This window comes from Pipistrellus kuhlii, unplaced genomic scaffold (assembly GCF_014108245.1).
Source record: "Pipistrellus kuhlii isolate mPipKuh1 unplaced genomic scaffold, mPipKuh1.p scaffold_m20_p_38, whole genome shotgun sequence".
NCBI classification, from domain to species: domain Eukaryota; kingdom Metazoa; phylum Chordata; class Mammalia; order Chiroptera; family Vespertilionidae; genus Pipistrellus; species Pipistrellus kuhlii.
Window position 1 is genome coordinate 669,282 of NW_023425538.1, and position 27,330 is coordinate 696,611.

The 27,330-nt window shown below is 59.8% G+C and overlaps 2 protein-coding genes across 24 annotated transcripts in view; both read left to right on the forward strand.

Moving 5' to 3' along the window:
* CIC (capicua transcriptional repressor) lies at positions 1-27,033 on the forward strand. Of its 8 annotated transcripts, none has more exons than XM_036408056.2 (21): positions 744-898; positions 3,298-6,093; positions 17,551-17,700; positions 17,784-18,018; positions 18,097-18,226; positions 18,322-18,504; positions 18,584-18,749; positions 19,767-19,969; positions 20,065-20,290; positions 20,656-20,759; positions 20,966-22,187; positions 22,270-22,457; positions 22,908-23,029; positions 23,557-23,723; positions 23,838-24,140; positions 24,234-24,559; positions 24,803-25,083; positions 25,181-25,335; positions 25,412-25,543; positions 25,823-25,954; positions 26,037-27,033. In XM_036408056.2, the coding sequence occupies exons 2-21, from the start codon at positions 3,309-3,311 to the stop codon at positions 26,402-26,404; spliced, it is 7,578 nt and encodes a 2,525-aa protein (XP_036263949.1). In that variant the 5' UTR covers positions 744-898; positions 3,298-3,308; the 3' UTR covers positions 26,405-27,033. The 8 variants fall into 8 exon arrangements, with proteins under 8 accessions (XP_036263947.1, XP_036263949.1, XP_036263951.1 ...); XM_036408058.2 differs by having other exon boundaries at positions 25,184-25,335; XM_036408057.2 differs by having other exon boundaries at positions 24,237-24,559.
* LOC118702294 (carcinoembryonic antigen-related cell adhesion molecule 1) overlaps positions 1-27,330 on the forward strand; it is an 813,263-nt gene that overhangs the window by 528,994 nt on the left and 256,939 nt on the right. The gene's annotated exons all lie outside the window — the stretch shown is intronic.

The following is a 27,330-nucleotide window of genomic DNA, read 5'->3' on the forward strand; positions in this document are numbered from 1 at the left end:
CTGATTGGCCGCGGGGCTTGAGGGTGGCGGTTGGCTGTTCTTCGCACCTCCCCCTCGTACCGCTACCGCCGCTGCTGAGAGGAGCCACCGGCGATACCAGAGCCCGGAATCCGGGTGAGTCGGGGCCCTGGGTTTAAGGTGCTCCGGGTGTCCAGTGAGACTCATGAGAAACTGCCCTTTCCGACTTTTTCTCTTCCCCGGGGTTCTTTAGTGCTTCAGGCACCCTGTCACATGGGAGTTGTAGTCTGTCTAGTACTGTCGACTATGGGCCAGAGACTTCAGAAGACTACCTTCCCCAGCAGGAATTGCGACTAGCCGGTCAACAAACTCTCAGGCCACGCCTTCTAAGCCTACTCATTGGAGAGCCCGTCCTTTAGCCCCTCCTTCATGCATTTCATTGGTTACTGTCCTTCACCGAGCCGGGTTCCGGCTTAGAGTGCAAAGCGACTGGGTACTGTATTCGTCATTCGGCACTAAGACGGCTTTTAATTGGTCAATACTGATGTCAATCACTTGTTGTGGGGCAGGGTCCTTGGCATATCAGGCAGTCGTAGGCTCTGGTTGGTGTCGGTCCCAGAGGGAGGCCTGTCTTAGACTTTGGCTCCGCCCCCTAGCGCTGCCGTGTGGGCGCGATTGGTCGTGAGGAGCGTCGGTCGCCGTCGAGAGGCGGAGCTGACCAGGCAGCGAATATCTATTGGTATAGGACAGCGCCGGTCAGCGGGGTTGTGGCCACTGATTGGCTGGCTGCTCCAGCTGTTGCAGGTCCATTCACCATTTTGTGTGTTGGAGTAAAAAAAAAGGGAGAATCGAGAGGGAGAGCCGGAGGGGGGGCGGGGAGGGACCGGACCGGACCGAGCCGGGGCCACGGCCCCCCGCCCCGAAACCCGCAGAGCCCGAGGTGAGGGGCGGGTCCAGGGCTGACACGGGCAGGGGAGATTTGGGGTGCTGGGGGCTGAGAGGGGACAGGTGGCAGGGACGGGGAGGGGGTACAGGGGAAAAAGGGTGGGTGGGATAGTGGGAAGGGTAGACAGAGTGGAAGAAGTGTAGGTAGGAGGTGGGACAGAAGAAGGATGGTTAGGAGAGGGTAGTGTGCAGAGAATGGGCAACAGGAATGGAGGGGTGACAGTCCTAGATCAGGGTGACAGGGAGAGGGAGGGGGCAGAGTTGGAGGGGATGACAAGGAGAGGTGATGGGGAGAGAAGGTGGCAGGTCAAGAGATGGCTGATAGGAGGTGACTGGGAGGAAGAGGTGACAAAGATAGATGAGAATGGCAAGGGTGGGCGACGAAGGAGGGGGCTTAGGACCTGGGAGAAGAGAGGTAGAGGTAGAGAGGTGGCAGGATGGGAGAGAGAGTGGCAGAGAAGGTGGTGCCCGCAGGGCTGACGGGAGCAGAGGGCATGAGACCCTGAAGGGCCAGTGCCTGGGCTGGACTGGGCTTCAGGAGTTACTGCTCAGATTCTGAGGGATGAGGGTCCACTGGGCACTGGGTGGGAGTTATCCCGAGAAGGGTGGACAGGAAGAGAGTAGGCCCCAGGGGAAAGAAAGAGGCTTGGCTCCGGGGTGGGGTGGAGAGTCCAGGGGTGCCAGGCAGTGCTGATGTAGGCCCTGGTGGAATATGCAGAGGTTTGTTTTGGGGCAGGACTGGGGATGGATTTCTGTTCCCAGGTTGGTGGCCTAGCGGGTCAGTGGGGAGAAGGTGGTGGTGGCTGTCCAACTGTTGGGCATTTAGGTGCCTTCCTCTGTTTCAGAAACCCCAGTCCCTCCTGGCTCTGCCCATGAGGACCACGGGATTGGCTTAGGGAAGGGGCAGCCTGGGACTACAGGGTCCACAGGAGCAGCAGGCCTCAAGTAGGAGAGCATGAGGTCAGGGGTCCCTGGAGACGTGCATCAGGGGTGCCTCTGATTAGGTTTGGTTTATGGTCTTGGGCTCTTTCAACATCCCCGCTCCACCCCACCGCTGAGGTCCCCCACCCCACTTTCAGCTCCTCGGTTCTTTTAGTCACTTCAGAGTAAAGTTTTTTCCCTTTTCTTTTCTCAGGGTAGCTTGAAAGGGGGCGGGCAGTAATGACTGTTCAGGAAGTGGGTGAGGTTGGCCAGCTGCGCTTGTCCTGCTTTCTTTGACCTTCTCCCGCTTACACCCACCTGGAGTCAGGGGCCACATTTGGAGGTTAGGGGGCCCTGGCCGGCTCAGCCACCTTGCCAGGGCTCGCCCAGCCAGCCCAACCAGGGTGGGGATTCGTGCAGGCCAGAAGCGGGGAGCTGGCTTGTGGATATCACACTGGGTGCTAGGGGGGCAGGGCAGTCTCCCCCCCAGGGGGACAGGGAAACCCTGGGGTGCAGATCCATGTCCCGCTGTGTGATGACGTGTATGTGTGTGCCTGTGTGTGCCTGCCTGTGTGTGTGTGTTTGTGTGCGTGTGTGTGCTCATGCGCAGCCCCGTGGCAGCACTGGGTATGAGCTCTTGCCTCAGACATGCCCCTGCCTGCTCCCTGCCAGGATTTGGGAAGATGGCTCTACCCGGCAGGCCCGGGTGCAGAGCGGAGTGGGCAGCCGTTCCTCAGGTCTCTCAACTGCCCACTCCTTCCCACAGTGCCAGGCCGTGCCACTCAGTGAGGTGGGGCGGGGGGAGATGGGAGAAGCTCACATCACAGCCCAGTCACCTCCCTCTCTGTGTCTGTGCGTGTGCATGTGTGAGTGCGTGTGCTCTGTGGATGGTGGCAGTGTAAGGAAGTGTGCCCTCTGAGTCATGTGACAGGCAGCATACTGAAATGGTTAGGAGGACAGACTCTGGAGCCCGAATGCCTGGGTTCAGACCCTAACTCTCTGTTTCCTAGCTCGATTAATTTGGACAAGTTGCTTGATCTCTCTGCCTCAGTTTCCTCAAGGGTGAAATGGGCTGTTGGTAGCCCCAGTCTCAGAGCTGTTTGAGGATGAAAGGGGTTCATAAAAGCAGGGTTAGCCCGGAGGTGGCACAGAGGGAGGCTCCATAGGTGTGAACCATTAGAGCTTCTATGTCCCCGGAGGGCATGCAGAGTGGGTGCATGTGCCTGCTGTGTCTGCTGCAGAGGGAGCAGATGTATGGGAGTGTCCCTGAGGAGCCAGAGGGAATAGCTCATGGAACATGGGTCTGCTTGCTGGCTAGGGGCCCATTATGAGTTGGGGACAACCAGGAAGGAGGCCTCGGGTATCATGGAGTTGAGGCGGGAACCTCAGCACGTGGGAACTCTCGGGGGACGCTGGGTCTGAGGGATTCCTGAATTGCTCCCGATGACCCCTGTCTGCCTGTCCACTCTGCAGGTGGACAAAAGATGAAGCCAATGAAGAAGGCGTGTGCTGGCCTGCCAGGTCCTGTCAGTGGAGGCAAGTCCCCACCAGCCACTAGGGCCAAGGCGCTGAGGCGGAGAGGGGCTGGGGAGGGGGACAGGCCAGAGGAAGAGGACTACGAGGGACAGCAGCAGCCGGGCCCAGAAGAGGCTGAGGAGGGCGAGGAGGAGGAGGCCCCGCAGGCCTCAGGGGCTGAGGGGCTCCCCCTAGAGCTACGCCCCGATGACCCGGCCCCAGGCCCAGCTGAGGACCCCAAGGCAGAGGGCGAGGCAGGCCGCTGGGAACCTCCACTGAGCCGGAAGACAGCCACGTTCAAGTCACGAGCTCCCAAGAAGAAGTACGTGGAGGAGCACGGTGCCGGCAGTGGCAGCTGTGGGGCATCGGGGGCCCCTGAGGAGCGGGCAGGGACCCCTGAGGAAGCCAGCACCCTGGGTGTTCCTCCGCAGCCATCCACCTCTGCCCGCTCTTCCTCCACCGACACAGCCAGCGAGCACTCAGCTGACCTGGAGGATGAGCCAGCCGAAGGCTGTGGGCCGGGCCTGTGGCCCCCGGGTGGCAGCAGTGGCGGCTATGACCTGCGGCAGCTGCGGTCCCAGCGGGTGCTGGCTCGACGACGTGAGGATGGCCTCTTCCTGCCGGCTGTGGTCCGCCAGGTGCGCCGGAGCCAGGACTTGGGTGTGCAGTTCCCTGGGGACCGGGCCCTCACTTTCTACGAGGGGGCACCCAGCGGCGGTGCTGTGGATGTGGTTTTGGATGCCATGCCACCGCCAGGCGCGCTGGTGGTGGGCACAGCTGTCTGCACCTGCGTGGAGCCTGGCATGGCTGCCTATCGCGAGGGGGTGGTGGTGGAGGTGACTGGGAAGCCAGCTGCCTACAAGGTCCGCCTCAGCCCCGGCCTTGGCTCCCAGCTGGGCCCACCAGCCGCCCTCCAGCAGCCGTCGCATCATGAGCCTGAGGAGGCCATTTGGGTGGCCCACTCCAGCCTTCGCCTGCTGAGGCCCCCCTGGGAACTTGAGGCCCTGCTGAAGAAGCCCCCCATGGGCCCTGAGGAGGAGCAGGCCGAGCCAGGGGCCTCCCTGCCATCCTGCCCTGCTGCCCTGGACCCCAAGCAGCCTGAGGACGCTGAGGTCTCCAAGATCAGCTTTGGTGGCAGCCTGGGGCCTTGTGAGGAAGGCGTGGAGAAGCACCCACCGGCCCAGGGCACTCCGGCCCTGCTCCCACTGCCCCCACCCCAGCTCCTGTCGCCGCCACCCAAATCCCCGGCCTTTTCAGGCCCGGGCCGCCCTGGAGAGCAGCCGTCGCCCTGCCAGGAGGGGAGCCAGGGTGGCAGCCGTAGCAGCAGCGTGGCCTCTTTGGAGAAGGGAGCCGCTCCGGCCGCCCGGGCCCGAACACCGCTGACGGCCGCCCAGCAGAAGTACAAGAAGGGCGACGTGGTCTGCACCCCGAACGGCATCCGTAAGAAGTTCAACGGCAAGCAGTGGCGGCGGCTGTGCTCGCGAGACGGCTGCATGAAGGAGTCTCAGCGGCGGGGCTACTGCTCCCGCCACCTGTCCATGCGAACCAAGGAGATGGAGGGCCTGGCGGACGGTGGCCCGGGCGGGGGCGGGCGGCCTGCCGGCGCGGCCGCTCGCGAGGGCAGCACCGAGTTCGACTGGGGCGATGAGACGTCGAGGGACAGCGAGGCCAGCAGCGTGGCAGCTCGTGGAGACTCCCGCCCGCGCCTCGTGGCCCCCGCTGACCTGTCACGCTTTGAGTTTGACGAGTGCGAGGCAGCAGTGATGCTGGTGTCCTTGGGCAGTTCCCGCTCAGGCACGCCCTCCTTCTCCCCCGTGTCCACGCAGTCGCCCTTCTCGCCAGCGCCCTCGCCCTCGCCCTCACCGCTCTTCGGCTTCCGTCCAGCCAACTTCAGCCCCATCAACGCGTCCCCGGTCATCCAACGCACTGCTGTCCGCAGCCGCCACCTGAGCGCCAGCACCCCGAAGGCGGGCGTGCTGACCCCACCGGACCTGGGCTCCCACCCACCGCCACCTGCCCCCCGCGAGCGCCACTCCTCCGGCATCCTACCCACCTTTCAGACCAACCTGACCTTCACCGTGCCCATCAGCCCTGGGCGGAGGAAGACGGAGCTGCTGCCTCACCCAGGGACTTTGGGAGCCCCTGGTACAGGGGGTGGAGGGGCTGCCTCAGACTTCCCCAAGAGTGACAGCCTAGACTCCGGTGTGGACTCCGTGTCCCACACACCCACATCCTCCACACCGGCCGGCTTCCGGGCCGTGTCACCTGCTGTGCCCTTCTCCCGCTCCCGCCAGCCCTCACCATTGCTGCTGTTGCCCCCACCTGCTGGCCTGACTTCAGATCCCGGACCCTCTGTGCGCAGGGTGCCTGCTGTGCAACGGGACTCACCTGTGATAGTCCGAAACCCCGATGTGCCGCTGCCTTCCAAATTCCCTGGGGAGGTGGGCGCTGCTGGCGAGGCTCGGGCCGTAGGGCCTGGGCGGGGCTGCCGAGAGACCCCAGTGCCCCCTGGGGTGGCCAGTGGGAAGCCTGGCCTGCCCCCACCTCTGCCGGCTCCTGTACCCATAACTGTGCCTCCAGCTGCGCCGACTGCTGTGGCCCAGCCGATGCCCACCTTTGGCCTGGCTTCCTCGCCCTTCCAGCCAGTGGCCTTCCATCCCTCACCTGCTGCCCTGTTGCCCGTCCTGGTGCCCAGCGGCTACACCAGCCATCCTGCCCCTAAGAAGGAAGTCATCATGGGCCGGCCTGGCACAGGTAAGAGGTGCAGTGGATGGACTGAGGCTCCAGGAGGCCATTTTAAACCGGGCTACGTGTAGACTGGCTCTCGAGAGGAGCTCCCCTGGGGAGGGGCTCAGGGGAAGCCGGCCTTCCTCATTTATGTGTCAGGCAGGGGACCGGACTTGGGAGGCTCAGTGCAGTGCTTCCAGTGGTCTCCTTGGGAAAATGATGTCGAGGGGGTCCAGGGAACCACTCCTGAGTAGAGCCGTCGGGGGAGCTGGTGGAGATGATAATCGTGAGGACACTTGTCATGTTCGGAGGACTGGCGGGGGCATCACCGTGATAAGAACTCCGCATGCGTTATCGGGCTGAACCCTCACACCCCCTCCATGATGCAGCACTTAACAGCATAAGGGCCCTGCTCTAAGCCCTTTTCAGATATTGGCTCCTTTAGTCTTCATATCAACCTAACAGGGGTGCTCTGAGTGTGCTCCTGTAGAGGGAACTGAGTTCAGGCTAGTAACTTGCACAGGTTCATGTGGCTAGTAAATCCTGGAGTCGGCCTTCAAACTGAGGCTGGCTTGTAACCGTTGGGCCCATAGTGCTGGTTACAGATGGGGAGACTGAGGCTCCAATAGGTCCTTGTGCCGGGAGGTGGCAGGACCAGGACTGGAGGCCTCATCTTCACTGTGGTGCCCAGTAAACATCACAGGTGCTGTCAGTGCCCTGGGGGGGAGCTGGGCTGTGTTGGGCGTTGTGCCCTGGTTTGAATCCAGGAATGAATCTGGTCTGGCTACCCTCAGGACAAGGTGTGTAAGGCAAAAGTTGAAGGATGAGTTGAAATCAACCATGGGACGGGAGAGCTTCCCAGGTGGCCAGGGGAAGGCAGGCTCCACGGCCAGTAGGAGCACGGCTGAGGAAAGCCATTGTGGCTGGAGGGCTGAGGCCAAGGTTGGAGAGAGGAGCATTTCTGAAACGGTGCTGGAGAGACAGGGGCCTAGGCCAGGCTGGGCCTTGTCAGAGCAACTCAGGGAGGTTGACAGACGCATCACCAGCCCCTTCTCTAGCATCTTTTTCTTGTTTACTTATGAGTCCACTGTTGACTGAGGGCCCCCTCTGTGCCTAGTCCTGTGCTCGTTGGTGCCTTGCCCTCAGAGGGCTCACCATTCCTGGTGTAGACAGACTGCCCAGACAGTGACTGCCCAGAGAAGTCAGGGCAGGGATGTGGAAAGCTGGGAGGACTTCTTGGAGGAGGGGCCAAAGCCTTCTAAAGTGAGACCTGAAGGTGTGCAGAAATGAGCCTGCCAAGGCCAGCAGGAGAACCTGCAGGCAAAGGGAATATGCAGAAGCAAAGACTCTGAAGCAAAAGGAAGTATTTGAAAGAAGTTGAATATGCAAAGACTCGCTGTAGCTGGTGGTTGAGTGTTGGGATGTGCAACTATATTGGAGAGCAAGGGTCAGATACTAGAGGGCCCTTATGAGACTTGTGAACTTGATCCTGAGGGCACTAGGGAGCCATGGAAGATTTGAGCCAGTCTGACCTTGGCTGTTTTGAAGGCGGGGAGACGGGAAGGACAGAGCTGCTGTGGCTTGGGCTGGGGCAGAGGCCAGTGTAGGAAGGAGCTCAGGCCCTGCCCTCACAGAGCTTCGATCCAGAGCCAGGGCACAGGGACACGGGCTCTGCTTACTCTCATGCTCATATACTGAGGTTGTGTGCTGGGTTTTTTTGCCCCACACCCTACAGCTTTTACACTTGTTATTGTGGTTAAGATGAGCAAAATTCCACAGAAGTGGGCACAGCAGGGATTTCTGTCTTTTAGCAGATGAAGATAATGAAGCAGGACTCTAACCGCCCCCTCCTCCCCAGGCACCCCTTACTTACATGCCTACAACCCCAGACATTGCCCTCATAGCATCATCTCACATCTCCTGCCTTGGTAGGGATGGCACTAATGCAGGTGATCTGAGATCTACAAGGGCAGGCCCAGCAAGGGTTCCTGCTGTCATTTTCCAGAAGGGAAAACGAGGCCCCGGCAGAAAAGTGTCCTGATTGAGTTCATCCAGCCAGGGAGGAGCAGGCCTGGGCCTTGAACCCAGTCTCCTGATCTCCAGATCACAGGACTCTTCCTATCAGAAGGCACAGTAATAATAATTTATTGAGCACTCCCCATGCTCGCTCAGTGCTGACTGAATATTTACTCACTGAATCCTCATAACCTTACGGGAGGTTAGGACACGTTATTATTTCCAGCATACAGAGGAGGAAACTGCAGCCCGAGATGTGTCCAAGGTCACAAGTAGGATAAGATGCAGGATTCAAACCCAGGCTGTCTGGCTTCACAACACAGGCTCTGAAGCACTCTCAGTAACAATCATGGAGAAATCATTGTAAGCATCCTTTTCTTCTTGTTATTTTTTAAATTTTTTGCTAATCCTCACATGAGGATATTTTTCCATTGATTTGGAGAGAGGGAGGGAGGGAGACAGAGAGAGAGAGAGAGAGAGAGAGAGAGAGAGAGAGAGAGAGAGAGTTATTAAAGGAGGGGGAGGGATAGAGAGAAATGCCGATGTGAGAGAGACACAGTGACTGCTTGCCTCCCACACACATCCTGACCAGGGCCAGGATTGAGCCTGCAACCAAAGTACGTGCCCTTGACTGGAATCGAACCTGTGACCCTCTAGTCCACAGGCCGGCGCTGTAACTACTGAGCAACTGGCCAGGGCTGTAACTTTTATTGGGCATTTGCCATGTGCCCAGTCTCAGGTGTGGGGTAATCTTAATCAAATTCACACAGTGCTGTGAAGTAGGAATTACCATCCCCGTCCCCGGGGAAATATGAGGTTCAGGTAAGGAGGAGGCCCCTTGCTGGAGGCCTCCTGGTCGTCAGAACTTGTCCAGTGCCTGTCCTGTCGGTTCTGAGCCGCACCTTTCTGACAACACCCATGCTGAGGTATCCAGGTTGCCCTCACGTTCCCAGCCAGCAGGCCCTTTTGTTCTGCTCCCAGAGGCCTCCCTCACCCTTGGGAGGTGGCACCTTGGGGCTTTCTCTCTCAGAGGTCCAGATAGGACAGATGGTGCCCAGTGGCAGAATGAAGGTGTAGTCCTGGCCACTTCTGTCCACCCATGCCAGAGCCTGACCCTCACTCAGGGCAGCAGGTGTGAGGGGGCTGCTGGGCAGCCTGCCTGCTCCTGCCCCCCGCCAGGCATTTGCTTCCGCTGGGGGACATGCCGGGGCAGGCGGAGGCATTCTCCACATTCTGTGCATGGCCAGGCCGGCCAGCTGCCATGGCCACCTCCCTGTGAACCTCCCCCTGCTCCCCAGGAAAGGAAGCTGCCCCAGGGCCTGTAGCCCCGTCCCAGGAGGCCAGATGTCTCAGCCCAGTTCCTGGCACAGCCTTCCTTCCAGCTCTCAGGGCCAGCCTGGCGACCCATATTGACAGGCAGTGCCCCTTCTCCTGGGTTTGTCTGCCTGTCTGCCTCTCCTTGGGTTCCTATGTCTGTGTCTAGGTTTCCATTTCTGGGCCTGACTCTCTCTCATTTCTGGAGTTCAGTCTGTCTGTTGTTCTCTGAGTCTGGCTTTCTCTACCTTTTTTGATTTGTTTCTCCTTAGACATCAGTCCTTGTCTGAGTTTTCATCCCACCCTCTTTCGTTTTGGCCCCCGGTATCTCTGTACCAGCCTTAGCCTGTCTCCTGACCTCCCTTATCCCACTTTATAGACTGACTTTCAGCCTCCATTCTAGCCCCCACTGCCACCTTGTGCACATGAGGTGCTTTGTTCTTTGAAGTCAGTGGACAGGTGCTAAACACCAGGTCCTCTGCTTCCTTCTTGGAGTGTGTTGGGAGGTGGTCCAGGCCTGGGACAAATTAACTTCCCAACCCTGTCCCTGAACCCTGCTGAGAGGTGTTAGGAGCCATCTGCAGACCTGTCTACACCCAAGCACCTGTTCCCAAGACAGGCAGGAAGGCGGGGGCTGTGCAGGCCAAGCTAGGAATCCGGCTGTGGGGGAGCAGTAGGAAAGCAGCTCCGGTGCCCACTCACTGCTAGAGGGCATGACCCCGATCACCCTGTATCCCCTCCCTCTCCACCACCACCTTTCAGGAGACACATGGTGCCAGCTCTATTTAACTGAGCCCCACATGTAGTCCACCCCAACAAGTAGGACCTCAGAGCAAGCAGTGCCCACCAACTATGCTTGGGTAGGTGGGGAAAATGAGGCCCAAAAGGGGGCTGAGGGTCTTCTGACTCCCCAAAACCAGATCCAAATTCTGCCCACCATAATTTGTTTTGTCTCAAACAGTGAATCCCATCCCTATCACCAGAAGTCCCTCCTCATCCTTCCACCAGGCCCAGCCTAAACAGTCCTGGGGTAAAGTGGGTGGGGAAGGCAGATGTGGCTGTAGGCACAGGCAAGGATGACAGCAGGAGGTACAGAGTCTGGGGAATCCAGAGGATAGAGACAACTCTCTCTCAATGCCAGGTGACGAGGGAGGCTCAAGAAGGCTTTTCATTGAAGCCGAAGAAGGAGTGGATTTCTGGGTAGTTGAAAGAAAGGGAAGGGCTATCCACGCCAAGGCAGCACGGGAGCAAAGGCCAGGAGGGTGAAAGTGCATGACCTCTGAGTGGTTAGTTGAGGCTGAAGCTGACACTAGAGCCTAGGCTTGGCAGAAAGGTGCCATGGAGGACAGCTCCAATGAGGCCAGGGTTGAATGCCAGCCCCTGAAGAGCCAAGAAAGTGTTTAGAACAGGGGAGAGAAAAGGTTGCACCTGGGTGTCAAAGATCCTGGGAGACTGCACTGGCGAGAAAGAGGCCTGGGCTGGAAAGAAGAGGATGACTTGGGGGGAGAGGAGTTTGTGAGGTAGCAGCAGTGCTTCTTGGAGATTTCCTGGAAGAGCCCCCCCCCAAGAGCTGTGAGAGGTCAGGTTGCCCCCTGGCGGTGGCTGGCGGCAGCACCGCGGGGCGGCCGGCGCATGCGCGGCGGCGACGGGGGCGTCGCGGCCCCGGCATTAATAGCTCCATTAGTGGCCGGGAGGGAGGCGCATTAGCGGCGGCGACGGCGTCTGGCTCCCATTACCACCGGCGGCAGCGACTGCACCGCAGGCGGCTGGACCCTCGCCCGTCGCGCCGCCGCCCTCGCCCGCACCCCATCCCCTGTTCCCGCTCCCCACGGGAGCCTGGGCCAGGGAACTCCCGTCCCCCCATTTCCGCAGGAAAGCAGATTGTGGAGCCAGGGAGACCAGGGTTCAAATCCAGACCGTGCCCACACCTCCTCCTGACTGCAAGAGCCTATCCTCTAGGCCTGTTCCTTGCGAAACGGCGGGGAGACCGTGTACGGGGCTTTGTAGATCCGGACGTTCACCCCTTAGGGCGGCCGCGCCCAGCCTCCGTGGGTACCGAGGGGCACCGGTTCCCGCGCCCCAGGGGGTAGGCCCCCCCCCCCGTCGGGCCTCCGTCCTTCCTATTGGCCGCCAACGAGCCCGACGACGCCGATTGGTGGAGGCTGGTTCCCCCACCTCGGTGCCATTAACCCCTGAGCAGCCGCGCCCTGGGACTGGTGCTGGTGCCCCCCCTAACCCCCCCCCCCCCCCGCAGACAGCTCGGGTGCCAGCTGGCCCGCACCCCGCCGCGGCCCGCGTGGGTGTCAGGCCGGCCGGGCGCCCGCCCGCCCTCCTAACACAAAGCGGCTTTGTGGGGCCGCCGGGGACTGGCCAGGGGCCAGGCGGCGAGTGGAAAATCTCGTGAGCTCGGGGAGGGGAGGAGAGCACAGGGCGGCGCCCCCTCCTCCGCACGGGGCCGTGGCGCCTCCCTCAGCCCGCGCCAACCAGCCCTCCCAGCCCCGGCGCCTACACACTACCCCCGCCCCACCCCCAACCCGCTCCCCACTCTCAGTCTTCTTCCCGCCCATCTCCCCATCCTTGGGGACCCTCCCCCACACCGCCCGCCTGCCTTTCTTTCCCTCCTGGTCCCCCTGCATACCCCAGCCCCACTCACACTGACTCACCCTGGTGCTATTTTTAGGCCCCCATCCTTCCACCGCCGCACCAGCCCAATCCTGGGCTCGTTCCCCAGGCAACCCTGGCCGGCGCCTCCCGGAGTGGGTGGGTGGGTGGGTGTGTATGTGGGAAGGGGGTGAGGGGATCTGGGGACACCGGGTTGGTGCGCTGAGGCGGGGTCCCAGGCAGGGTAGGGAGCAGTGGGTGGCAGGGGTGGGGTGCCTCTCAGGCTCAATAAATAGGGCCCGTGAGTTTAGAGCGTGTCTGCCGTCCCTCAGTCTGTCAGCATCCCTGGCTGTACGCCCCAGGACTCTGGGCAGGCCTTGGCTTGTGCCACCCTGGGTGGCAATTGGTGTCTCTGTCTGGGCTTTGTGACCCCAGGCTAGGGTGGAGTTGGGTGGTGCTTTGGCTGTTGAGGGCCAGACCTTTTGTGGAGTTAGCTCATGGGTGGTACAGGGGATGGCTGTACTGTAGTTCTGCCCCAGTACCTGTCTTGAGTGAAGGATGGCTCTCCACCCCTTGGGGCCCTAGTTTGGAGAACTTCCACAGCATTTCCAGCGAGGAGGGCCCCAGTGAGGGTTGAAGATGGCTGGAGAGATGGAGCTGTGTGGGTACAGAACCTGCTCCCTCTTCTCCACTCCTAATCACCCCCACCAAGGGTTCCTCCACTCTGAACAATGGAAGCTAAGTATAGGGCTGGCCCAGTGCCCAGGGCAGGGGGGCCCTTCCTGCCTGGATTCCGGCCCCTCCCTGCCAGGCTGGGCCCCTGCTTAGCTGTACTGTACCCTGAAAAGGGCCTCTTCCCACCCCTCCTATGTAGGCTCTGTGTCTTCCACCAGATGTACAATTCGCCCAGATGTGTGGGGCCCATTTTCCCTCCTCTTCTCACCCAACAGAAGTGGGGGATCTGGGGGCAAGGTTCCTCTGAGCTCTGTCCCTGGGCTCCACTGCAGTGGGGAAGGGGTTAACTTGCCAATAGGTGACTCACTGCTGGGGAGAGGAGGGGGCAGCGGTGAGGAGATAGTGGCCACATTGATTTCAACCTTGGTTTCTGCCTCACATTGCAGTCCCTGGGGCAGTGAGGTAATGGAGGGTCTGAGTCTGGGGCTGCCTATGGAGGAGGGGGCAGTCACTTAATAGTCCCTCTGGTGGCCCCTCCAGGCTCGCAGCCAAGTGTCTGGTCCTGCAGTCTCTGGAGGTCACAGGGCTACAGATGTCCCCTTCCCCTCTGGGCTCTGGTTTTGCTCCCCTCCCAGCCTTCAGCCCTGTTTGTGGACAGGGCAGGCTGGGAAAAGCGTTTGTCTATCATTGTCTCCACCTGTGAAAGAGCCCAGAGTTGGTCCATCTGAGCCTGTGCAACCTTTACCGGCTCAGGTGTGGCCCCAGGGTCTCCCTTGGGTGACCCAAAGCTTCTTATCTCTGTCTGGTGGGTCCCAGACCCCTGCTTACGTCTCTGTGTATGACCTCTGACCTTTCTGTAGTTGCCAGTCTCTATATCATAGTCTAACCATATTCCTGGACTTTTGTTTGGGAGTCTGTTGCCTGTGTCCACCCTGAGGTTAAATTTTCGTAGTGGGAAGTGCATTTAGGTTAGAGCACTAGGCTGTCACGTCTGGCTGCATGGTTTTGCACAATTCATTGTTTCTCCGAGCCTCATGTTCTCATTTGAACAATGAACATCAGAAAGTTACCTCCTTGGTGGCTGTGAGGATTCAGTGGACAGATAATACATACAGGCCCCCAGCACACAGCAGCTTTAGTGTTAGTTTCCTTTCTTCCTCCTGGCCCTTTCTTGGAAGGAGTGGCTCACGGCCTAGGGTGGCAGGCCATCGCACAGTGGTGATCTGTGAGGTAGAGGGTCCTGGGTAGCTTCAGGCAGGGGAGCTGAATGACTGTGAACGGCCTTGGCACTCTGTATACCTGCTATGCCAGGGTACTGAGGTGTAGTTAGTGCTTACCAGGGTAAGTTTCTGTAGTGTGTGTGGTCACTATGATGTCTGTAAGAATTAGCCTGTGTTGGAGATGGAAGTACCTAGAAGACAGTGTGAGTGTGTGAAGATAGAGGAGCATGTACGATTGTGTGGGAGGGATGTGGGTTGTGTGTGATGGAGAAGCAGTGGCTGTGATGAGGTGTGCATGATCATATCTGATACTTTGTGTTTGTATAATGATTAATGTGGGCCGGTGAATGTGTGAAGGTATGCATTAGTGAAACATGTATGACAGGATATGTATGAAATGGGTCACATGAAGAGGACGATGGGTGGGAAGTGATGGACCTTGAGTGTGGAAAGTAGTACACATATGTGTGCAGGTGTTAGAGGTTTGTGACTTCGCGTGGGACGGTGAGTGTAAGACCGAAGGTACATGTGACCGTGGGGTGTATGTGAAATAATGGGTGTGGTAGGAAAGCGTGTCTGTGAGGGATGTGTGTGTGTGTGTATGTGTGTGCGTGCTGGTGTGAGAGTTGGTGAGAGTTCGGGGGTGACTCCCTCAGCCCTACAAGCAATTAGTCTGTCCTGCGGAGCCGTGCGCGCCCAGGTGGGCCAAGTGCGCGGGAGCGTGTTCCTTGCAAGGACCGGACACACAACCACACACAACCCAGGGGCCTCCGCAGCGCGGCGCCACGACCCGCCCCCTGGCTCGGTGCCTTTACTGCAGTGCGCCCGTCCTGCCTCTTTCCTCCCGCGGCCCCGCCCCCGGACGGCTCGGGGCCAAACGGAGCCCGCCCATCCCTGTCTCATTTGCATATGACTGACGTTCCCCCGGGGCAGCCAATGGGGGCGGGCGCGGCGGGGCCTGACCCGCGCGCGGTGTCGGCAGCCAATGGGATTAGGCACTGGGGGCCGGGCTTGCGCGGAAGGCCGTGGGGGAAGCGGGGAAAGGGCGGGGGGAGCGCCGCGGGGGGAGGGGAGCGCGTAGTAGTGGCGGGGCGGGGAGGCGGCGGTGGTTCGGCGCGGGGCTTGCTCGGAGCGCACGGGCGCATGCACGCTGGACCGTCTGTCCGCCGGGGGCCGGAGGTCGACAGGGTGCTGAGTCGGGGGTCCAGAAAGGCGGGGCGGCGGCGCCAGCAGCCGGGGCGCGCGGGGCCACAGCCGTTACCGCTGGAGCTGCGAGGGAGGGAGCGAGCGAGCGAGGGAGCGGTGAAGGGAGGGGGCCGCGCACGCGCACCCGCGCCCCGCCCCGCCCGTCGGGCTTGGTGCGGGAGGAGGGAGGGGGAGGGGGCGGTGCCGATGGCCCCTGTGCCGCGCGCCCCGTGACGGCCCCCGCGGGCGCCGGGGGGCGGGGCGGGTCCGGAGCGCTCTGAACTCCCCCGCCCCCTGGGCGGCGGGGGGCAGCGGCGTTCTACGCAGGCGCGTCCGGCAGAGACCCCCTTGTGGGGCGGCCGGAGGGGGGCGGTCGGGCTTGGGGGGGGCATGCGTCGACGGCCTCCAGCTGCCCCCGGGCCCGAGCGGCGGCCACTGAGGAGGCGCGAGCCCCGGCCAGGCCCCCTCGCGCCGGACCATGTACTCAGCCCACAGGCCCCTGGTGCCCGCGTCCGGCGCGGCTTCCCGCGGCCTCGGAATGTTCGGTCAGTAGTTCCTGGGCCCTGGGACTGTAGGGGTCAAGATGTTGGGGTGCTAACTGCGGAGTGTCTGTGATGGGGATATAGCGGGAGAATGGTAGAGGCAGAGTAAAGGGAAAGTTACGAGTTGTAGTGGTTAGTGACGGCAGGTCAAGTGGTTAGTGACGGCAGGTGGGAGTGTAGCGGAGTGATGGGCGTGGGGAGTAGCTGGAGCAGCCTGGTGTTTAGGCGATGGGGCGAAAGCGGTCCGTTGTCATTGGAGGTGAGCGGTGCAGTGTAACTGGCTCGGGAGCATGGATTAGAATCGGAGCAGCCTGAGACCTACTGGCCCGAGGGGTGGACTAGACAGAGGGAAGGGGCTGCGGTTGAGCAGCGGGGCTAGGACAGGATTTGGGAAGTGAGTAAGGCGCTGTTTGCTTAGAACAGTGTTGGACTGAGTGTGTTGAGCTTTGCGGAGAGGGAGAGACCCAAAGATCCTGGATGGTAGGCACTTGGGAGCAGTTCAGGTGGGGCAGGACCAAAGGACTGTTCCCTCATTGTCTACTGGGTCCCTTCTCCCAGCAGATGAGGAGGCACTGGTGAGAAAGATCTTTGTGAGGAGAGGGACAGGTTCAGGTCCCTGGGGGTTGTTAAGTGATTGGAGGGCCGAGAAGGCTTTTGTGTCCTCTGGGCCCCAGGGTTAGGGGGTAGGGTCAGCACATTGTGTCTTATGTGGAGTCTTGAGTTGCTTCCAGTGCTGGCCTCCTTGTTCCTCTCCATTTGCCTTGATGTCTTTTTTTTTTTCTTTTTTTTTTTTTTCCCTTTTTTCTTTTGTCAGCCCTTTATAGAATCAGGTGCTCACAAAGGGCTCCCCTAGTCCAGGCTTTTGAAGGCATGAGGGTGGTAACTCCAGGACAGAGTGGTCTGGGTCAGGGGAAGGCCTGGAATGATGGAGACCAGGGCTAGGGCGTTCCCCTCCTCCCTTTATAGTCTTCCCCTTAACAGGGGCCTCTGCTGCTGGTTCCACTTCCCCCAGGGAGCAGCAGTGAGAGGGAAGCCCACTCCTGGTCTCCGCCTGCTCCAGGAGGCCAGCCAGTCCTCGAGCTCCTGGAGCTGAAGGGGTTCTCGGGGACCAGCTCCTGATGAGGGAAGTGCCTTCCTGTGTATATCCTTAAGGAAACACCTGGCACTCCTGCCTTCCCTGGGCAGAGACTTGTAACAGTTCTTTTATTTGTCCCATTGTCTGTGCCTTCTCTTTCAAGGAGTTTTCTATACCTTCCCCTCTTTCTGGGCTTGGGTTTGGGGCATGCCCTAAAGATGAGCTTGGAGTTTTAGAGGGACAGAGGCTAGGAGGCCTCTTCACAGGCAGTAGGTTCTCTTTGGTGGTAAGGGGAGAGATGCTATAGCCACCTGTGCCCAGCCCAGGAAGGGCAGGTCTGGCTCTCTGGTGCCTGTGGTAGTGGGTGGGAGGCAAAGAGACTCAAGACTCTGGGTAATGGAGGGAAAAGGAGAGGAAAGACAGGGTCATCTGCCTCAGGACAGAGAAAAGGAGTGTGAGGCCAAGGTAAGGGTATGGCTTGGCTGGGGGTCTTCAGGCCTTTTGAGGTCTTGGGGCCTTGGCAGTGTAGGATGGCAGTCAAACATGGCCTGGTTTGTGATAGGAGCCAGTCATTCCTCTGGCCGGGTCCCTGGTGGCAGGGCTAGTGGAGGTGGGGGGAGGGAGTGGGGCAGCAGATTCTCTTAACATCCCTGCTTCTGTTTTCATTTTCATAAACCTAGAAACCTTTCAGGCGGGAGTTTTCTTTGAGTGATGTTGCATGCATGTTGAGAGGTTCAGGGCTAGGAGAAGGGGGTGTAAAAGAGAGGTGGAGCTACCTTGTTCAGGGTGGAAAAAACCTTGGGTTGAGGGTCAAGGCCAAGATCTACCGCACAGCTCAGCTGGCTCCTTCCCACAGTGTGGACGAACGTCGAACCTCGCTCTGTCGCCGTGTTCCCTTGGCACTCCTTAGTCCCCTTCCTGGCCCCTAGCCAGCCAGACCCCTCCGTGCAGCCGAGTGAGGCCCAGCAACCTGCCAGCCATCCAGTGGCTTCCAACCAGAGCAAAGGTGAGGTATGGGGGGCTGTGGAAAGGCATGGGGATGGTATTGAGGTGGTGCAGGAGCCCTCTGATCTGCCTCTCTGTCCCCAGAGCCTGCTGAGTCGGCGGCTGTTGCTCACGAGCAGCCACCAAGCGGGACAGGGAATGCTGACCCTGGGCGGCCCCCTGGAGCCACATGCCCTGAGAGCCCAGGGCCTGGACCCCCTCACACTTTGGGGGCAGTGGAACCTGGAAAGGGCCCCCCTCCCACCACTGAGGAGGAGACCCCTGGCCCTCCAGGAGAACCCCGGCTAGACAGTGAGACGGAGAGTGACCATGATGATGCGTGAGTGCCTCGTGACCTGGGACTGGGGTGGGATGGCCAGGGACGTGGACCTCACTGTACTTGCTGCTCTCACTACAGCTTCCTCTCCATCATGTCTCCTGAGATCCAGTTGCCTCTGCCACCTGGAAAACGCCGGACCCAGTCCCTTAGTGCCCTGCCCAAGGAACGAGACTCATCCTCGGAGAAGGATGGACGTAGCCCCAATAAGGTGCCTCATCCCCACCTGTCCCCAGCTCAGCCTGTGGCCACCCAAGCCTGTCTCCTTGATTCTAACTATTCCCCTTGGACCTGTGTCTGCTGTAGCGGGAGAAGGACCATATCCGGCGGCCTATGAATGCCTTCATGATCTTCAGCAAGCGGCACCGGGCCCTTGTCCACCAGCGTCACCCCAACCAGGACAACAGGACCGTCAGCAAGATCTTGGGCGAGTGGTGGTATGCCCTGGGGCCCAAGGAGAAGCAGAAATACCACGACCTGGCCTTCCAGGTAACACCTCCTCCTCTTGGCTCCTCCCCAGCTTCCTCTGGTGGGTGGATGAGTGAAGGGTCCTGCCATCTCCTGCCAGGTGAAAGAGGCCCATTTTAAGGCCCACCCAGACTGGAAGTGGTGCAACAAGGACCGAAAGAAGTCTAGTTCAGAGGCCAAGCCCACAAGCCTGGGGCTGGCAGGAGGGCACAAGGAGACGCGGGAGCGAAGCATGTCGGAGACGGGCACCGCTGCTGCCCCTGGAGGTTAGTCAGCTCCTTGGCTCTCCTGCCCTGCTATCCCTTCCCTGAGAGCTTCTGCTACCCACTTGCTTGCTCACCCCCTGCCACCGAAGCTCCTCCCTCTCGCTTTTAAAAAATACGTTTTTTACTGATTTTAGAGAAAGGAAGGGGGAAGGGGAGAGAGAAACATTGGTTGGCTGCTTCCTGCATGCCCTCTGTTGAGGATCGAGCCTGCACCCTGGGGCATGTGCCCTGACCAGGAATTGAACTGGTGACCTTTTGGTGCATGGGATGATGCTCAACCAACTGAGCCACAATGACCAGGGCTACCTTGTCACTTTTATTTGAGGATGTTTATTTACAAAGGAACCAGCACTTTCCTCATGTGAAGGATCGAGGAAGGTCCAGATAGATAAAATTTTCAAATAGCTATCTCATCAGCTGCCACTTATTAAAGCATTTACTATTTATACCAGTCACCAAGTGGGGTGTAATCTCTAGGGCTTAGAACCATACCCCATTTTCCAGGTGAGGCAAAACCAGTGCTTGAAGTCACAGAAAACAGTAACTGGCAGTGCCAGAAATTAAAGCCCAGCGTGGCTGACGCCCAGAACCACAGTTGGAAGCCCCTCATTAATGCTTCCTGACTGCAGTGGTCAGGGTGCCTGGCACTGTGCTGAGGTGCTTTTCTGGAGCAATCCTGTGGGTCTGGGCTCAAAACTCGGGGCAGGGATGCAATGTGGCAACAGGCCAGTGGTTATTAGCTAGCCAGCGCCATACGAACCTGTCTGCAGGCTTGCTTACTCTCAGAAGGGCTGCCTCCTGGGGACCAATGGGTTTGCTCCTTGCAGCCCCAGAGGGCAGGAACCATTGGGAAGGAGATGCTGGGCTGGTGGGTGGCATCTCTTTTCTGCTTGGTGGCCCAGGAATTCCAGCGTGCTTTTGCCCGGTACCTAGAAATTTGGCGGGTGGCTCAGCCAGTCCAGGTGCTGGTAAGAGGCTTCCTGACTCTGCAGCACTTCCCCCCCTTCCACTCTACAGTGTCCTCTGAGCTTCTATCTGTCGCAGCCCAGACACTTTTGAGCTCGGACCCCAAGGCTTCGGGGAGCGGCTCCTGTGGGGCAGAACGTCTGCACACAGTTGGGGGACCTGGTTCGGCCCGGCCCCGAGCCTTCTCCCACAGTGGGGTCCACAGCCTGGATGGCGGAGAAGTAGACAGCCAGGCACTACAGGAATTGACTCAGGTCTGGGGTACAGGCCATGGGAGTCGGGGAGATGGGCAGGGAGGGCTGCCCAAGGTGACATCCTCGGCTGATATCTCCCTACAACTGCCCTGCAGATGGTGTCTGGCCCTTCATCCTACGCTGGCCCGAAGCCTTCCACACAGTATGGGGCTCCAGGCCCCTTTGTGGCCCCTGGCGAGGGAGGTGCCCTGGCGGCCAGTGGGCGGCCTCCACTGCTGCCTACCCGAGCCTCCCGTTCCCAGCGTGCGGCCAGTGAGGACATGACCAGCGATGAGGAGCGCATGGTTATCTGTGAGGAGGAAGGGGATGATGATGTCATTGGTGAGCAGTGGCAGGGACCCAGAATCCTGTCCAGGGGTTCGGATGGTGGGCAGAGATTGGATCCAGACCCTCAAGCCCATTTTTCCCCTTCCCTTTCCCCTATGTTCAGTTCAGCCCCTATTGGGTAAGCCTACCCCTACTCTTGGGAAGCCCCTGGCCAGATAGGCAACGAGGAGGACCTGGGCCTGGCCAGGCCATTGGGCATGGTGTTAGATGCACGCTTGTGTAGGTGGACACACCTGGGCTGAGGAACAGCATTCCTGGACAATACTCACTGCTGGTTTGGGGCAGAGCTGAGGCCAGAGCCCAGGTTCCAGACTGTCCTTCTGGCCCTTTTGCCAACACTGTTCCCTCTATTCCCTCAGCTGATGATAGCTTCAGCACCACTGACATTGACCTCAAGTGCAAGGAGCGGGTAACTGACAGTGAGAGTGGAGACAGCTCTGGGGAAGACCCAGAGAGCAGCAAGGTGAGTGCTTGGGACTTGGTGCCGTTTGGTCTCACTGAACTCCAGGAGTGGGGATATCTTCTTGTGTGCTGACAGAGAGCCTGAGAGGGAAGTTATTTGCCCCATGGGGAATTGTGTCACAGGCTGGATGAATCAAGGCCTTCAGGTGGCCTGGGTGTGGGTGTTCAGGCTCCCTGATACAATTGTGTATCTTCTCCTTCCACCAGAGCTATGGCCGGAAAGTGTTCTCACCTGTGATTCGTTCCTCCTTTACCCACTGCCGTCCATCGCTGGACCCTGAGCCCCCAGGGCCCCCGGATCCACCTGCAGCCTTCGGCAAAGGCTACGGGCCCACCGCATCCTCCTCGTCCCCACCTGCATCCTCCTCGGCCTCAGCAGCCACCTTCTCATTGGGCTCAGGGACTTTCAAGGCCCAAGAGTCAGGTCAGGGCAGCACAGCAGGCCCACTACGGCCCCCACCCCCTGGGGGCCCAGCAACACCTGCCAAGGCCACCCGCTTTCTCCCAACGGATCCTACCACCTTCCGGCGCAAGAGGCCTGAAAGTGTAGGGGGCCTGGAACCACCCAGCCCCTCCGTTATTGCAGCACCTCCTGCGGGGGGAGGAGGTGTCTTGCAGACACTAGTTCTGCCTCCAAACAAGGAGGAACGGGAAGGCAGCGGAGCCCGCCTGTCCTCAGCCCCAGCCCCATCACTGGCCTATGGGGCCCCACCGGCTCCCCTGTCCCGCCCAGCTGCCACCATGGTCACCAACGTAGTGCGGCCTGTCAGCAGCACTCCTGTGCCCATCGCCTCCAAGCCCTTCGCCACCTCTGGTCGGGTGGAAACATCTCCAAATGACGCAGTGGGTGCCAGGACTGAAACGATCGCTGGGTCCCGGGCACCGGTGGGCTCTCCACTGGGCGTCAGTTTAGTGTATTCGGACAAGAAGTCGGCAACAGCCACCTCACCAGCCCCACATCTGGTGGCTGGGCCCCTACTAGGTGCTGTAGGGAAGGCGCCTGCCACTGTCACCAACCTGCTGGTGGGCACCCCAGGCTACGGGGCCCCTGCACCTCCTGCTGTCCAGTTCATTGCCCAGGGGACCCCTGGTAGTGGGGCCACTACGGGCTCAGGAGCAGGTGCTGGTACTGGTCCCAATGGGCCAGTGCCCCTGGGTATTCTTCAGCCAGGTGCCTTGGGCAAGGCTGGGGGAATCACCCAGGTGCAGTACATCCTGCCCACACTGCCCCAGCAGCTTCAAGTGGCACCTGCTCCAGCACCAGCCCCTGGGACCAAGGCAGTGGCTCCTGGTGGCCCTGCATCAACCACCAGCATTCGTTTCACCCTTCCACCGGGCACTTCTACCAACGGCAAAGTCCTGGCTGCCACTGCACCCACTCCTGGCATACCCATCCTGCAGTCTGTACCCTCTGTCCCGCCCCCCAAAGGTGAGGCCTGGGCTGGGCAGCACAAGTAAAGGGGCCGCGGCCCTGTTCGGCTCCCTTTAACCTCCTTTCTTGCCTCTTGCAGCCCAGTCGGTTTCTCCTGTGCAGGCCCCAGCCCCCAGTGGTTCAGCCCAGCTGTTACCTGGGAAGGTACTAGTGCCCCTGGCCACCCCTAGCATGTCAGTGCGCGGCGGAGGAGCCAGCCAGCCGCTGCCCCTGGTTAGCCCGCCCTTCTCAGTACCTGTGCAGAATGGCGCCCAGCCGCCCAGCAAGGTAAGGGCATCCTGGCTGTGGCTCCACCTGTTCCTCATTCCTCTCCCGCTGGGTTTGGTCTCCATAGCCTAGAGTTTCTGTCTGCCTTTGCTTTGGTCTCACTTTCCCCCCTTTTGTCTGTCTCTGGGAATGCCTTGCCGTCTTCTCAGTGTCTCTGTGCATGTTGATTCTGGCCTCAGTGTCTGCAACTTGTTCCTTTTCTGTGTTCCCCACCTCTTTTGAAAATTTTTTTAGAACATTTAAAACATTTTTGTTTTTAAAAGTTTATGTTTTTATTTTTTAATTTTTATCTCTTTCCCCTACCTCTTGCTGTCTTCTTTCCCTTTGTTCCAATCCCAAATTTTGTGTTCCTTGTTTTGGCTGAGACCCACCACTCTCCTAGGTTTTGGCCTTCCTCTTCCCCATGTTGGGTCCTCCACTCACTGCAGCCTATGGGTGCTTTTGCCACAGATCATCCAGTTGACTCCAGTGCCTGTGAGCACACCCAGCGGCCTGGTGCCGCCCCTCAGCCCAGCTACGATCCCTGGTCCCACTTCCCAGCCTCAGAAGGTCCTGCTGCCCTCCTCCACCAGGTAATGGCTATTGAGGCAAGCCCAGGTAAGGGGGTGGTGGGGCCAGGTCGCTTCTCTCTTCCCCTATTTATTTTTTAATACCTTTTTGTTGATTTAGAGCACATGTGTCAAACACAAGGCCCGCGGGCCAAATCCGTCCCGCCAGGCCTTGCAATGTGGCCCGCACTGCGCTGTCATCACTGCACTCCGCTGCGTTTCCATCACAGTGACAGTTTATGACTGTTCAGTAAACCATTCGGCCCGCGATTTAGGCTGGATTTTAGATTTTGGCCCCTTCTCTGATTGAGTTCGACACCCCTAATTTAGAGAAAGAAGGGAGAGGGATAGAGAGATAGACACATCGATTGGCTGCCCCTCCTGCACGGCTCCCTACTGGGGATTGAGCCTGCAACTCAGGCATGTGCCCTGACTGGGAATCAAATCATTGACTTCCTGGTTCATGAGTTGTTGCTCAGCCACTGAGCCACACCAGGCAGGCTCTCCCCCCCCATTTTTACTCTTTCCCCCCTTTCTTCTCCTTGCGACAGAATCACCTACGTGCAGTCAGCAGGCGGGCACACGCTGCCTCTGGTCACCAGCTCAGCATCCAGCCAGGCTGGAACAGTCACCTCATATGGGCCCACGAGCTCCGTAGCCCTAGGCTTCACCTCGCTGGGGCCCAGTGGCCCTGCCTTCGTACAGCCCCTGCTTTCAGGTGAGGCATGACCTGGCAGGCAGTGCTGGGAATCCACGGCGGGTCTGAGGCAGTCCAGCTAAGGCAGCCCAGGCCTAACACGAGCCCCTGCCTCTCTTGTTTCCCTCTCTGCAGGCCAGGCCCCGCTGCTGGCTCCTGGCCAGGTGGGCGTGTCGCCTGTGCCCAGCCCCCAGCTGCCTCCCACCTGTGCAGCCCCTGGAGCTCCCGTCATCACGGCATTTTACCCTGGCAGCCCCATACCCACCTCGTCAGCGCCCCTGGCCCAGCCATCCCAGGCCCCTGCAGGCCTGGTCTACACTGTGGCCACCAGCACCACCACCCCTACTGCTACAATCCTGCCCAAGGGCCCATCGGCCCCTCCTACTGCCACTGCCACTGCCACCCCAGCCCCTACCAGCCCTTTTCCTAGTGCCACAGGTGGGTGTTGGGCCAACCCAGGGTGGGGTGAGTTGGATCCAGGGAATGGGCTCCAGTCAGGCCTAGCTCAGCAAATGCTCTTCTCCCCATCAGCAGGCTCCATGACTTACAGCTTAGTGGCCCCCAAGGCCCAGAGGCCCACCCCCAAGGCCCCCCAGAAAGTGAAGGCAGCCATCGCCAGCATTCCTGTGGGCTCTTTTGAGGCGGGTGCCCCTGGGCGGCCTGGCCCTGCACCCCGGCAGCCCTTGGAGCCTGGCTCAGCTCGTGAGCCTGCTGCCCCTGAGTCCGAGCTTGAGGGGCAGCCTGCAACGCCAGGCCCTCCACCTACCCCAGAGACTTGGGCTCCCACTCCCCGGAGTAGCCCCCCACCACCCCTGCCTGCTGAGGAGCGGACCAATACCAAGGGCCCTGAGACTATGGTGAGTGTCCAGCAGTCCTGGGGGCTCTGCTGCTACTGGGTTCTGTCCCTTGGCCCACTGTCTGCTCCCTGACCCACCTCTTCCCTGCATATATCTGAGACGTGTCCTTGTCCCTCCTGCTTGACTGTCACTGGGCTTTCTCCAAGATTGTCTCGGGCAATCAGCACCTGTCTCTTTGTTTCTGGGTTTTACCCCAGCAAGTCTGAACCTGTGTCCTTCATCTCTCTGCCATCCCCACCCCAGGCCAGCAAATTCCCCAGCTCATCTTCAGACTGGCGCGTCCCTGGGCTGGGCCTGGATAGCCGTGGGGAGCCTCCCACCCCTTCTAGCCCGGCCCCAACTCCAGCCCCAGCCCCAGCCCCAGCCCCTGCTAGCAGCAGTAGCAGCAGCAGCAGCAGCAGCAGTGAGGGCAGTAGTGGCAGAGCAGCCGGGGACAATCCTGAGCGCAAGGAGGCAGCTGGTACTAGCAAGAAGGTGAAGGTGCGGCCCCCGCCTCTGAAGAAGACCTTTGACTCTGTGGACAAGTGAGCATGGGCTGGGGGCTCTGGTGGAGCTTGTGGGGTTGGTGGGAGAGGAGCAGCTACAGGCCAAGCAGGGGAGGTGACCCTGCCCACTCTCCAGCAGGGTCCTGTCAGAAGTAGACTTCGAAGAACGCTTTGCTGAGCTGCCCGAGTTTCGGCCTGAAGAGGTATTGCCCTCTCCCACCCTGCAGTCTCTGGCCACCTCGCCCCGGGCCATCCTGGGCTCCTATCGCAAGAAAAGGAAGAACTCCACCGGTAGGCAAGGGGGATTTCTGAGGTTGGTGGGGGACAGGCCGAGGCCACCTCCCCTGAGCCTGCTTCTTTTGACCAGACCTGGACTCTGCCCCCGAGGACCCCACCTCACCCAAGCGCAAGATGAGGAGACGCTCCAGCTGCAGCTCAGAGCCTAATACCCCCAAGAGTGCTAAGTGTGAGGGAGACATCTTCACCTTTGACCGCACAGGTGCTGATGCTGTGGCCGGCGAAGCTGTGAGGGACCCAGGGCCTGCAAGAGGGGTGGGGTCTTAGGAACTGGGTTAGAAATGAGAGGTGGGGTGGGGGTCGCTGAGAGGAAGAATAGCAGGTTAAGGGTGGGCTCCAGAATCCACTGCCATGGGACTGGCATGTCCCCTCTTTGAACTCTGCTGTGAAAGAATTCAGTGAAGGTGCGGTGGACACTTAGACAGTGGTGTGAAGATGGGGTGGCCAGTGGCCTTGATCATTCTCCCCGCCTTTGTTCCAGGAACAGAAGCTGAGGATGTGCTTGGGGAGCTGGAATATGAGAAAGTGCCATACTCGTCACTGCGGCGCACTCTGGACCAGCGCCGGGCCCTGGTCATGCAGCTCTTCCAGGACCATGGCTTCTTCCCATCAGGTGAGCACATCTTGGGAGTCTTGGGGAGCACTTGGAGGGGATCTGCCTGCTCATTTCATCCCCCCATTCCTTCTGTCCGTAGCCCAGGCCACAGCAGCCTTCCAGGCCCGCTACGCAGACATCTTCCCCTCCAAGGTCTGTCTGCAGTTGAAGATCCGTGAGGTGCGCCAGAAAATCATGCAGGCAGCCACTCCCACGGAGCAGCCTCCCGGAGCTGAGTCCCCCCTCCCTGGACCGCCCCCCACTGGCACTGCTGCTGCCTCTGTTCCCACTCCTAGCCCTGCTGGAGGCCCCGATCCCACCTCACCCTGCTCGGACTCTGGCACAGCCCAGGCTGCCCCACCACTGCCTCCACCCCCAGAGCCGGGGCCTGGACAGCCTGCTTGGGAGGGGGCCCCCCAACCCTCTCCCCCACCTCCTGGTCCCTCCACAGCTGCCACAGGCAGGTGAGGGGCCCCTGAGAAGATCCCAGGACCCATAGTACCCCCCTCAGGACATGGACAATATGTCGGTGGCAGAAACGGTGTGTGGGGGGGTAAGATGGTTACTTCCTCCCCAATAAAGCCATTTCGTCCTTTCAATTTTGGGGCGGAATGAGGCTTGCCCCTCTGTGTACCCCCATCCCCCACAGCTCCCTCCCAGTGATGGGGGTAGCTGAGGGGAAGCAGGGACACAGTCTCCCTCCATCGAGCCCCTGTATATAACAACCTGGAGTGTGTGACCTTCAGATCTTTTCACTTGTACTTAATGCAAAATGGCTCGTGAGGGCTGCAATCAGAGAGAAGTGAGGGCCTTGGGCCACAGGGAGGCGCCTGTGGAGTAAGGGGTTCATGCACCCCTTTTTTCCCCAGAGGGGCTGGACTCAGGTTAGTTTGGGGGTAGGGGCTCCTGCACTTTGCCACAGGCATGGGGAGTGTTCTCTCCCCACCTCTCTGCCCTCCCAACTTGGGTTGTACTTTCTAAGAAGGTGATTCCCCCTACTCTTGTCCCCAACCCCAGAACAAAACATGTTGATCATGTGCAATATTTCTTACTGTGCCGAAAAGCCACAATGACCGCAATTAAAGCTGTTTAACACACCTGTGTGACTGCCAACTTGAAAAGGAGGGATGTTGGTTGCACCGGTCTTGTTGCCAAATGGCCATGGAGCTATATACTTTCCCCCAGTGAGATGAGGATGGCAATGCCAGGATACTCCCGACATCAGAAGGACTCCATGACCTAAGGTCCCTGACCACTGAAGGCTGGGAGGCTCCCTTCTAAGTCGGGTGCTAGGGACTTGTGGCATCTCTTGTCTTTTTCTCAGGCATTCAATATGCATGGGATTAGGGAAGGCCTAGACGTAAAAGTTCCAGCTGGACCTGAGGTCTAAGCCC